Here is a 13,679-nt window from a genome sequence, read left to right on the forward strand (position 1 = left end):
GCTCCTTTTCCCACTGTCGCCCTTCTCGGCACCGTCCGGGGCGTTTCCGCCCCTACGCGCCAGTTTCAGGGGTGAGGGATCTGGTACCGTGCGCCACGGAATTTGAATTCCCACCAGACATCATGGAATCGAAGACCCCTAGAGGTCCCTGCATCATCGCACCATAAGCTGTGGTAGCGCACCCCTCCTGGCCTGCAAAAGTGTGAGGGTGCCACAGTGGAACACGTGGTTCCAGTGGCCAATAGCAGAGCCCCCAATAGAGTATTTAAGTGCCTGCCTCTCGCTCAGCCAGCGAGTCTAATCTTGCGTACGTTTCTGGACACATTGAATCGCCAGAGACGGCTTATTTACTTTCTAGTTCTGTGTACAAGTGGACGTGATTGTTAGATTTTCTTGTGACTCCGTTGTTTCGATCTTGTTGTTCGTTTGTTCTGTCCTTCATTGTCCATGTCTGTCCTCTCCCATTGTGTTGTCGTTCTCAGGCCGCTCTGTGGGCCCTGCCACACTTTCCGTCACTTCAACCCTGCAACTGTTCCAGTCACTGTTACGTCAACTGGCCGCACTGAACTGGCAAACTATAAACGCCTAGCAGCAGAAATGCGTACTACACAGGCCCCGCCCACGGCATTGTTATTCCGTTTTTTTTTTTCCTTCATAAATATTTAGCTGCGATCGAATCGTTAACACCACCTTCGTTAATTCAGTGGCTAAGATAACCACTTCACCACACCATGAGCTGTGATTTGTACCATAATTTCTATACTTCACATTTTACTTCTCGCTAAATGATTCTTTAAAAATTACATATACACAATTATAGCAAGAAACTCTGTTCACTGAGACAACTATTCGACACATATTATACTATAACAGAAAAAAGTACGCGACTCTTTGCAATACATCAACATTCCAGAAGCAGAAGCCAGCAACACGAGCATTCATTTGTTGAAGATGTGGGTCAAGTTTTATTTCCCTCCCCTTTTCCACAAACATAGCTGCAGTGACAAAGTATATCATTGTATGAGTCATTTCCTGACAAGTTGTTCCTGCAATGTTTCAAATGTAAACATTCAGCTTTTGTTATATTCTGCGCACATAAATGTCTCCTCCAGAGTGCGCTCAAGCTCATCCAAAGAAATGTGCAGAAATCTGGAAGCTTGAGTTGGCAGTTTGAGCAAAATTGCTCAAACCTTTCAGTACATCTACACAGACAAATCGTAGAGTGTGAACAGAAGATTGCCAAAGATGTGACGCATGAAACATATTTGAATCAGCTATTTGATTAGTCTAGTGCTTCTTGTCTGTCTGTCCACATGACTCTGGAAAATTAAGAGTAAGGAATAATGTGACTGACATGAGAAGACAGCTGCTTATAATTCTGTAAGAGATAAATTATGAACGCTTAACCCTCTGCAAACAAGGAAGTGTTAATAAAAAAAACATTTCGTTGTAGACTATTTACAGCAAAGAGCTAAGCAAAGTAAAGCAAACTATTCGATCTGGCGCCTGGCATGACGAAATATATAAGCCAAGTTTGTGCTATTTTTGCCTTCTCTGCTTTCTGAGTGATTCCAATGAAGATGGATCATATGAAACACAGCATATGGTTTATCTTGTACATAATAGTAATTATTACTTGAATTTTGCAGCTCTGTTCAGTTATCTATGACCTAAAAAGTATACAAGTAACAACTGAGAGAGATTATTACTATTAACACATAGCTTCATCCAATTTTTATTTTAGATGTAACTGATTGAAATCAGTTCTTCAATCTGAGATGGCACTAGAAAGTGGCTAACTTAACCAAAGTTTTCAGTTCTGCATGCTTTGAACCTAGAAATCTCTGATTATGATGACCAGCAAAAGGAACTGCTATCATACTATCACTCATTACTGTCATATGCCATAATCTTACATGACTATGTGGCAAAAAATAGCAGTCCCTAGTTATTCAAAAGTGCATTCACAATACTGTGATAGATGATGATGGAAGATCTTGCAGTAGTGTCTTCAGGGACATTAGGATACTTACACTTGCTTTACTTTCTAACATAATATTTGGTTCATAACAAGACTGAATTAAAGGTAAACTGTAGAAACCATTAACAGTACCACAATATTTGAAGTCAAACTTACCAGATAGGCTTTGAATCCCTGTCTAGAGATAAAAATTGAGCTTTACACTTTAGTGCAAAAGTCTATAACAGTCTGTTGGTAGACTTGGAAACTGAGACTCAGAAACAAACTAAACTATAGCTCATTGGTATCACCTGTTATTTCTAAGAATAAACTGGGTTTCAAACACGTCTAATCATAAAAATATTATCTCTAACTTGTCAGAATTGATATATTACAGAAATGAGGAACTTTTTTTACCTTTGTGAAGGTCTCCATTAGGACAACGTAAATAGCTTCATATGTGTGAGATTATGATTTGACACAATGCTTGATTCGCAACTGTAGCAGAGAATGTAGCTTCTTCCTACTGCCATGACATGAATCTTGATGTTCTGTCAGCTGCTCATGTGGAGAAATTGCTCTTTTCAGACAAGTATTTTTCCCTGTCATACCAGGGTTATGAGCATAAAACGATAATTACATGTTTCCCCATCCACCTGCAAATAATTACGCCAATCGTCGGGTTCGCCCAGCAAATCGTGAAGGAAATTAATGTGTGAAAACTACCCTCCCTTAAGTTACCAATGTCTGGATTGTTTTAATCGGTCTTTCTGTTTCTGGTTTTTTCCCTTGGCCTGTACATCATCCCCATAGCCATCACAAAAAATACAATAATTCCCAGGGACACACTTATGCCAGCAATAACCATCTAAAAGATATTGCAGTTTGGAAGGGCACCTACCAAAAGACCTCACTAAATGACAAGTTGTCTCGACTATATTATTTATATACGTATCAGTATCAACTTAGCTTTTTTTAACGCAACTATAGAATTTTTTGCTGGAAGTGTTGTAGATCTCCAGTAGACCAGTCCAACAGCGTTTCATTCTCAGACACGCAATAATAGTTTCGGAGAAAAAAAGATATATTTTGGCACTGTCATCTATGGAAAGTACAAATCTTTGGTTTAGAATTGTAAACACTAAACAGTAAACACCACAGGTAAACATATCGCACGTGTAGTACGCAGAAGACGTGCTGTTTTGATATGGCATCCGTGGTACAAGTGTGATGAAGAATAAAAGTAAAGAGAATTTAAGGTTACTGAGCTACAGGTAGCACTTTGGAACTAGAATTTCGTAATATGATTGTTATCAAACGCCTTAAATTATACACAAGTACAGGTTATTTTAGTGCGAAGACATCAAAACGATTTCTTTGCGACGACAATATTAAGGCGTCTATAGAAAAATCTACTATTTATGCCCTCTCTTCAGGTACGAAAATTTGTATCACGTGTCACACGTAAATTAAGATATTGCACGATTGTAAACTCAATATTGCAAATAAATCGCCGAACGTGACTTGTTTGTTAAAATAGCTTTAGAAAAAGCAACACGTTTTTGGCTATGAATGCCCCTGTCTGCCATATTATTTGAAGTGATGTTACGAATAAAATTAATGAAGTCTTATATTAAGAACTCCCCTTACAGCCTGTAACTGGTCTTGCTCGTGCAGAATCATCATCATCATTATCACAGCCCCCTCGTCCCTCCCTCCCCTCATCCACACTATCACACAGGGAAGGCACATTCAGTGGTTCTATCCAGGACAGCAAGTATAACAACTGAGTATAAGAACGATTCGTATTATTTTCGTTTTAGTGGTAACGCATCTTAGCTCGAATTAATGCCATCAGCGACATGTTTATATAGAAATGTATTTCAATGTTACTTGCTTTTTATCTTTTGTATTGTGTGACTAAGCCAGTCCGTAACCAAGACAGAATTTAAAATGTATATTAATGGAATTTATAACGTGATCCTTGTAGACGATAAACTTGACATTAAATTTGTACGAAAGTGTTTTAAGGTAATATTACTTAATTTTATATTATAAAAATACCACTACATTTGTTGAGGAGTTCACTTGCCAAATAAAATCAGTGGTCCATCGGAAATAACTCCAACTTTTCTCAATAGGTTTTGTTTACTAAAGTGAAGGATCGCAAAAGTTTCCCATTAGGGAGATACTAATTTTATTGCAGTTTCAAGTTTTATGACTATACACTGAACTGTTTTGCTGATATGTACTGGATGTTGCTAGATGTTGTTAAAGACAGAGTATTGTTTCATGGGCATTACAGAAGCGTCCGACTCCACCTGTTTGCTTTGATCCACGACGTCATCAGTATGGTGGAAACGGCTACTTCCAGCATATACAAAATGTCAAAAGGATGTCACTACATAGATGGGGCAACAAATGTGAAAAAAAGAGGACACCATAATGTCTTTCTCTAAAAACAAAATGAGACTAATGGGACAACCACAAGCTAAATATACAACAATAAATAAAACACTGCAGGATCCCAAAACCCACATTATTAAAAAAAATTAAATTACAATAATCAGCTAAGCCAACAAATCCACAGGAACTGGACATGTCCTTTGACCTATAAAACTAAACCACAGCTTTCAAACCAGAAACCAAACCTCTAGAACTACCAAAAGTGGAATTGAACATTACCCTTAACCTATATAGCTCAACCAATACCAATAAAGCAAAACCTACAACTCTGAAAAGTGGAACCAAAATCTCAAGAACTCAAAAACACGAATATCCCATATCCACCAAAAACAAAGCCGATCTCTCTCTCTATCTCTCTCACACACACACAAAACTAAACAGTCTCCCAAAATACCTGCCACCCATAAACCAAGCCCTTTTCACCCAGTAACACCCCCCAGAAAAAGAACACCAATAAACAAACATCATCTCTGAACAACCTCCCCCATTAACCCCACAACCAATACCACACCACCCCACTCCTCAACACCCACACACAACCAAAGCCCTAAACTCACCACGCTTCGCCTGTACATCCTCCCCATAGCCATCACAAAAATACAATAATTCCCAGGGACACACTTCCGCCAGCAATAATCATCTAAAAGATATTGCAGTTTGAAAGAGCACCTCTTCCCCCTCCTTATAATTGATTTAAATTACCCCCAAAACCCTTATGTTATGTTAGTACAAGCCTCAGTTTCATAATCCTTAAACTCAATACTGTGATTAACTACTAAATGATTATACCTCCTCTTTCCTAAACTCCTTTAAGATGAAAATGCATGAGACATGGTAGTAATACCCTCCTCAGTATATTCCTCAATTAGACCCACAAGTTCCCTTATACTACAACCCTGCAAAGCCCTAAAAACACAATCAGCACACCCACCTCTCCTTCCCAAAATAACAGCCGCCATACCCACAAACCAACCCAAGAACTGCGCCTACCATACTTCCTCTTACCAAACCGTGATTCATGAATTTCAACAACCACGCCCAATCCACCCAACTTCCTGCTATACCTGACATACTCGAACAAACCTCTCAACAAAACTAAAAACCAGTCTAAAACAGCTCTCTCACTCTCACCAGTCTAATGTGCACAAAAACTTATAGAGCACCAATAACAAAAATAACAAGTGAGCAAGACAATCTCCGTCATAGCCAACCTAGATTTCTCCAAGGAGGCACTGCATCTTATCAATCACCAGATATTATCGCACCAACAATGCCACATATACTTGTTCCTGGCCTGAGCCACCAGAAGTCTTGTCAACCTCATGTTGTTGCCACAAACATGATACTGACCATATTCAGCAATAAGACTGAAAATCTGCAGAAAATGTATGATAGACATCATATCATCACCCATCACAGAGCATGATGATACACTTGTGAACTTCACTTTCATGTCCATATCTAACAAAAAAGTAGTTAAATGAATTAGACTTCTATTTGTACTACAAACCCCAAACTAATAAACCTAAGAAAATGCCAAGCACATAAGCAAAAAACTTAATAATTCACTGTAAACATTTCCACAATCCACCTTACCACACCAACTACCTAAACTCAAAACCATGTTAACATGATCACAACCAAATCCCAAATGCACCCAATATGACACGTTAAACTCAGTATGTACACATGCACCATCAGAGGGCGCCATCGAATACAACAACACGACATCTGCAAACACAACCACCTCAGAAACTCCACACCATACGGACGTCACACACCACAACACCATTACGTCATGGGTCAAAGCAGACAGATGGAATCAGATGCTGCCATTGACCCTGTTTCATGGGTGTCACAAGCACAGCAGGCTCAGGATTTTTATGCAAAGAAAAAGGGCAAAATGAATTTTGTCTCTTTATGTTACATATTATTATGATAGCTCTTTATGAGTTTTCATTCTTTTCGAAGCTGTGATTGACAGTGAGAAGAATCGAAGACCTGGATTTGTCTATAAATATATGTTCACCATATAATTCTAACTGTATATAGAAATTAGTAAAGCTTATAGTACAGCATCTTTCTGTGTATATCATTTAGAAGTTATGCATTGCATAGAAATGTAAGGAATCGAGAACAGTGATTTCTCTTCTTTCCTGTGAGCCTGTCACAGTTTCTATTATTTAAGCTGTTATCAGTTCATGGTTTTTCTTCTTACACTTATTTTCACTTTTCTGGGTTTCCCTGCTTTGCTATTTTGGGTTGTAACTAACATCAGATTATCAAAAAATCGTACATAATGTTTTTTCATGTGTATTTTGATGAAATTTTTAGATACAGCATTGTTCACATAATCATAAGAATGTTGCTTCTGTTTGGATGCTATAGTGTAGTCCCTTTTTTGGTGATCAGTTTTGTTCAATGAAATCAAAATTAATGATGAGAATTGTGGTGCAATGATTAGAACAGTGGACTCACGTTGAGGGGGATTCAAATCCATGTCAGATCATCCAGGTTTAGATTTTCCATGGTTCCTTAAATCGTTTAAAGCAGTTGCCGCAGTAGTTTCTCGGAAGGATACAGGCAATCTGTATACTCATCCTTCCCTCAATCTGAACTGATACTCTATTTCCAGTGTCCTCATTGTCAATAAAAAATTAAACCCTAATCTTCCTTCAAAATTTATGCAAATGTAGGGACAGAAATTCAGGTCTAATGATCGGTGCAATGCATCGGCACATGCTTCATAACGCCTAAGACAACAGCTTCTAAGCAGCTATACAACATAACAATGGTACTGTCTGATAGGAATTGTCACAAAGTAGGAATATTTTTCTGCGTAAAGGAGCCAGAAAGTCATAACAGTATCCTCCATCTCGTCCAGAATCTGCAGCCAAATAGAAAGAGGAAGATAACTTCAATCTTGACAGATATAATAGTGACATTACATTTGTTAAACTGCTGGTAGAGGTAAGACCCATATGTGTGATACAAGAGATATTCATCTTAGCATGGATACTTATCCAGTGAAAGAACGTGTATTGTAGAAAGCGTGGAGTAGTTATGTTTATTAGTCAAGTGTGCCATTCCATTACAAACTGTTTCTATAATGGTATACATCCGTAGGCAAACCTGCTCTATGTATTTGTGATTGTGTTAGTCAGTAAATTGCCAAACTCTGATCCCTCTCACTAATAAGCTTCCCTGTCCTTTTGTCATTTTAGGAGACATTAGTAGTGTTGATTTGTTTTGGATCTCTATTAATGATTTTGTGTGTATCTTCCTCAGCTTCATACATTATTCATTTTGCTTTTCTGTCCTTTATAAATGTGAAGCTCTTCCAATAGCCACATGTCCATGACCACCTGTAAGAGAGGAACACAGCTACCTTTATGTTCAGACTATTGTCCTTAATTACTATCTTGTGGTATATTTAAATTAGGCTACTTTGCATATTTCATTCTTCCGCATCATGTGGGATAATATTGTGATACAAGAGATATTCATCTTAGCATGGATACTTCTTCCAGTGAAAGAATGTGTATTGTAGAAGGCGTGGAGTAGTTATGTTTATTAGTCAAGTGTGCCATTCCATTACAAACTGTTTCTATAATGGTATACATCCGCAGGAAAACATGCTCTATGTATTTGTGATTGTGTTAGTCAGTAAATTGCCAAACTCTGATCCCTCTCACTAATAAGCTTCCCTGTCCTTTTGTCATTTTAGGAGACCTTAGCAGTGTTGATTTGTTCTGGATCTCTATTAATGATTTCATGTGTATCTTCCTCAGCTTCATACATGACTCATTTTGCTTTTCTGTCCTTTATAAATGTGAAGCTCTTCCAATAGCCACATGTCCATGACCACCTGTAAGAGAGGAACACAGCTACCTTTATGTTCAGACTATTGTCCTTAATTACTATCTTGTGGTATATTTAAGTTAGGCTACTTTGCATATTTCATTCTTCCGCATCATGTGGGGTAATATTGTTACAACTCATTGTTAGTTCAGGTACAAATAATTATTTCCCTTTTAAGTGCCAGCTGTAGTTAGTATTAATTTATTAACCACGTGTAGGCAATATGTGGACAACAGGCACATGTTGGTATTACCAGCATGTGTTGCCATCTGTAATTAACACTACAATAAAAATGACCCTTCATTATACGTTCTTTTTTGGCTTTAACAGCACTTTCACTATGCTGTTATACATGGTTTTCATCAAGATGAAAAAACTAGAGTATATTCAGTAATACAACTGTGGATGGGAAAAGGCCAGATAAGTAAAATTGGATTCTATTTATGGTGACCCTTTGCCAGTTACGATCCCCTCTGATCACCAAACAAAAGTGCATAAAGTAGTGGAGGTAACAGAGGTGTCAATCGAAACAACAATTAATATTTATGGCGATAAAAAATTGTCTGTACAATACATGGTATGACTACTGACGGTGGGGAATAAGCTGATGTAGATTTCAACTTCAAACCTGTATTTGGACCAATTTAAATGAGATCTTAAGGAATTTTTTGTGTCAAGATGTCACCATGTTTGAAACTTAGAGTCATTATTATACCCTAGACATGAACCAAAAATCAAAATAATGGGTTGCTACTCACAGTTCTGATCCAGAGAAAATTATGACTGTCACATAAGTCAGCAAAATAAAGGTGATAACTTTTTGGGATACAAAGGGCACCATACTCATAAATTCCTAGAAGAAGCAAAATGATCACTAGACAGTGCTATAGTGAAATATTGAACCACTCCAACAATAAATTGAGGGAGAAACTGCCCCCACATGGTGAAGAAGAAAATACTCTTTCATTACACTAACACAGCAGAACATTTCATGTGGAGTTGTTGCCACTAGACTTGCATGAATTGCTGTCATACTCCCCCTTATTCACGTTATGTGGCTCCCTATGATAACTACTTCTTCCCAAATGAGAGCAAATGGTACACAGGTAAAAAATTCTACTCAGATTAGGTGGTCATCTTCGAAATGGAGGTATAGTTTAGAGAGCCTGACAAACCCCTGTAAGGAGACTGCATTGAAAAGTAAATAACTAATTTTTGAAAAATGGCATTGACACCCCTTCTGGAGGTGCACAATTGGTGCAGCCGTTGCAGACAAAACAGAGGAGCCTGTGGTCCAGTGGCTATAAAGGCACACAATGGACGAATCTGGCAATTATCTTCATCACTGTGGACTCATTTCCCTTTGGAGTCTTCGAAATGTAGGAATTGGAGTGGAGGGGGGGAGGGGGGGGGGGTATTTGGTCAGAATGTGCCTGAAGGTTTTAAACAAATTGGCTTCAGAAACACAAACACATGGTTTCTGAAGTCAATTTGTACCAGCTGAGTCTTATAAAATGCATGCTTCCAAAGATAGTTTTTGATGCAGATTTTCTCTTATTGAGAAAGATTGCTTCTTTGCTTAAATTTTTTGGCAATTCCATTTCTGCAAAGCAACCTGTCTCAGCTCTACTTTTGGATCTATTCTGCTTCCCACAAAGCATGCTTTCTTGATTTTGTGAGTAGGGCAGCCTCCTGAGCTGCTCTTCTATAGCCTCTTGTAGCTATTCCCATTTCCCCGCATTTAAAGTTTACAACTTTTATGTGAATTCTTGGTTGTTTGTCTGTCCAACTTACAATTTTTTCTGGGAGTTTTATTATTATTTATTATTTTTAATACTATTATTATTCTTGTTTCGTTTTGGCCAGCTGTGAATTATGTTGCCTCAGCCTTGCCTTCCTTTGAGCATAAGTGTGAACCCTTTATTCTCTCAGGTTGCTCCGGTCTTTGCTGCCAGAGATTGCAGTCATGTGTGCATGAGTTGTGTTGGTTGTGTGAATGAATGTTTGTGTGTTTCATTTTCTGACAAAGGCTGTGGCTGACAGCTAATGCATAAGTGTCTTCATTGCTCCTGTCCAACTTAACATGTCATCTTTACAGTAAGTAGCAACCTAACTTTTCCTTATATTGTTAAGCGCAGCTTTCTGGATTCTTTTTGTTAGATATATCAGTTGGTGCTATTTTACTATTTAATGCTTCTAAAATTTGGTGAACATATAAATGACATTCTCAGTTGAGCAACCCTTCTGAAACCCAAACTGTGATTTGCTGATATTATTGATGCTCAGGTTTGATACTATTCTAGAATGCCCTACCTCAAAAAAATTGGATCATTTGTTGTAACCACACTCAGGCAGCTGGTATGTCATTTCCATCTTATTGATCTTAGATTTGAAGGGTTCTTTTCCAATGATGTTTGACTGCATCCAGTCTTCTAGATATTTGAACTTTTCAGCTCTCTGGGCACTGGTGTGATGTTTGTTATAAACTCTGTTGTGTCTAATGAGAGCTGGAGCCATGTTGTGACCACTTTTGAGTATTGAGTTTGTTGATCTGTTTTGTGTTTGTGCATCTAGGGATCAGAAAAGACAACTAGATCAGTTGCAAAAGCTTAGAAGTCAACTGTCAGTCTAGTTCATTGTGGCCCCATTTCTCATCACATCATTATGTAATTTATGTGCCACTCACAGATTTTTTTTTCTGTGCCATACACTGAAAAGTGAAAGTGAGACTGTGTCCCCATGCATATTTCACTTTGTGAGTGGTGCCAGTCAAGGTCTGCGGGATAACAGCTTTTGTTTCCTTATATTAGCCTTTTTCTTTCAGTATGTTAAATAGTGTTGTTTTCTTAAATCCTCCTTGATATTTTTCCAGTTGTGAATCAAGTTCTTCCGCTCCAGGTCTGAAAGCTTTTAAGAAGCCCTGGTATATTGTCTAGATGAATAGTTGTTCAGGTCAGACTTACCACCATTCTGAACAGAGTTTGAATCAGGACGTATTCCTGACATCCACCCACTCGACACTCTTTCTGTTTCTGGAATTTCATGAATAATCTCTGTAAGCCTGTCATAAGGTTTTTCATGTGCACTCTTCCAGAATATGTCAGTTATTACAACTTCACCTAATGCTTAGTTATTCTTTAGGACCTGCGTGATCTGCTAGATTTCCATGTTTTGTGAGTGAAGATGAGTGGCTTGGTTTGTGACATTTCTTCGAAAGTATATTTCAATTGTTGAATTTCATAAGCAAGAACGCATTCAAAGTATTGTACTAGGATCTGACTGTTTTTCTTGTCATTGTAATCCAATTTTCTTTTAGGGTCTCTGAAGAGTAGTCTTGGGGGAGTAATTTACTGAGTTTGTGTGTGAAGATTCTGTTAAAAAAATGTTTTTGTCAAAAATATGCGTCACTCCACAAATTACTTTTGCTGTGTAATTTCATGTAATAAATAAGTACTTCTGGCTATCTTCACTTTCTGTGAGTTCCATGTCTGCCAGGTTAACCAACTTTGCCTTATCGCCTAAACATTTGTCGTACCATGATGCCAGCTTCTTTATCCCATCTTCAAAATGTAATGCTGCCTGGTGCCTAAGCCTGTTGTTGACAGCAGTCTTCAGCTCATCATCAGTTGTGAAGTGCCAAGTAATCAGCGAGAGCTTCAGCTTGGGGAAGAGAAGAGACTTGCTTGGTGCCAAGTCCAGACTACATGGAGAAGTTGAAAAATCCGTCAGCAAAAAGGTCAGATTTTTCCTTCGTTCAATTCACAGTATGGGGTCACACATTGTCATGAAGGAGAATGATTTCTTTTGTGATCATCGCACACTGCTTGTTTTGGGTTGACCTTCAGAGTTTCAGAAGAGTCGCACAAGGATCCTCTGATCTCACAGTACTTTCATTCATTACTCTCTTGAAATCTGTTGTTAAAATTTCTTCATAATCCCAAAAACTGTAACCATCATTTTGCAGTTTGGCAGTGCCTGCTTGAATATTTTTGCTTACTGTGAGAATGAGTGTGCATCCACTGTTTCGGCTGTTCCTTAATTTCAGAGTACTGCACCCATGTCTTGTCACTAGTCATGATTCTGCTTAGGAATTCCATCCTGTCTTCATGCCAGTGCTGAAGAAATGTCAAGGTCATAGCAATTCTGAACATGGGTTATACATTTTGGTGCCCACTATGTACAAATCATATGAGAACCTAACAACGCTGTGAGAAGTTTAAAGTGTGTTATTCTTGAAACCTGAGGCACATTTTCTGAAGTTTGGTATTTGTGAACCAGCATATCATGCTCTCTATTTCGACAACATGTTGTACAAGTTCATCAGCCACATCTGAATGTCTCTGTTGACCACTTTGATCAAGCACATATGTGTGACATGCCTTGAATTTTTTGACCCTCTGTCTCACAACGACTTCACTCATAATCCTATCCTCATAAACACAACAGAATCAACAACAAATCTGGGCAGCAATAGCTCCTTCTGTATGAAAAAAGTGAACAACAGAATGTACCCCACAATTGGTGGGAGACACAGTAGCACTAACTATTTCAGCAACAAAACAACGACCTGACTGATGTAATGTGTCCTTCAAAGTCTACTTTGCCAACCTTGCAAGCACCATGTAGGTACAAGCATTTGTTTATTTTTAAGAGCAAATTGGAGGTTAATTTACGAATTACTCTCATATTACTGTTCTTGTTATTATTGAATATGTCCAGTTATTATCCACTTAATGTAATGTTGAGAACTGTTTCAAGTTGTTAGATTGACGGCACAAAATAAAAAATAGAAACAAAATGAAGAATAATTCTCACCATCTTTGTGGACTCAGTAAAACACGCACTTGTCCTAGGTACATGTTAAACAGTGAGTACCTCAAGGAAAACAGCTGGTATTGGCTGGGTAAAGTTTCCAAACTGAGGTTTCCTTGTGTTTGCTGTTTGTGAGCACTCCAAGCCTCTACAACTGTAACATCTGTGCATGCTACAGCAAACACAATGTGGTGCAGTGGTGCCACATCGCATATCACAGAAACAATGCCCTTTGCTTTAATTGTGCAGATTGCAAGGACAAGGTCCCTCAAACTCTTGGTATATTACATGCCTGATTGCTGAGGATGACAGCTATCAGCAGGCAGCCTTCGGTTACCCAGAGCACCTCAGTTGTATGCTTGCTCAGATATTCATGGCTGTGTGTGAGTTGATATTTATTTCCGTAGTTGCCTTTGATTTTAACCCAGATATCTCTCTCAACCAAAAACCTTACTCCTAGTCAGGTGGTCCATTTGTTGTAACTGCCACAAGAGAACTTGACAGGCTAGCCTTTGGACTAGTCAACGTCTAATGTTAAAATGTTGAATAATAATGCAGTGCTTCTACACCAAAATGTATT

At 38.3% G+C, this 13,679-nt stretch overlaps 1 protein-coding gene across 3 annotated transcripts in view; it reads left to right on the forward strand.

The window, feature by feature from the left end:
• The first annotated feature begins 3,073 nt into the window (after window positions 1-3,073).
• The window catches only part of LOC126281864 (tRNA modification GTPase GTPBP3, mitochondrial), a 120,926-nt gene continuing 110,320 nt past the window's right edge, over window positions 3,074-13,679 (forward strand). Inside the window, exon 1 of one of the 3 annotated variants that reach the window (XM_049981133.1) lies at window positions 3,074-3,396. In XM_049981133.1, coding sequence (XP_049837090.1) covers window positions 3,264-3,396 — 133 coding nt within the window. In that variant the 5' untranslated portion in view covers window positions 3,074-3,263. The remainder of the gene's footprint in view (window positions 3,397-13,679) is intronic. The other 2 variants (XM_049981131.1, XM_049981134.1) reach the window with 2 other exon arrangements.

This window comes from Schistocerca gregaria, chromosome 7 (genome assembly GCF_023897955.1).
Source record: "Schistocerca gregaria isolate iqSchGreg1 chromosome 7, iqSchGreg1.2, whole genome shotgun sequence".
Classification (NCBI taxonomy): Eukaryota; Metazoa; Arthropoda; class Insecta; order Orthoptera; family Acrididae; genus Schistocerca; species Schistocerca gregaria.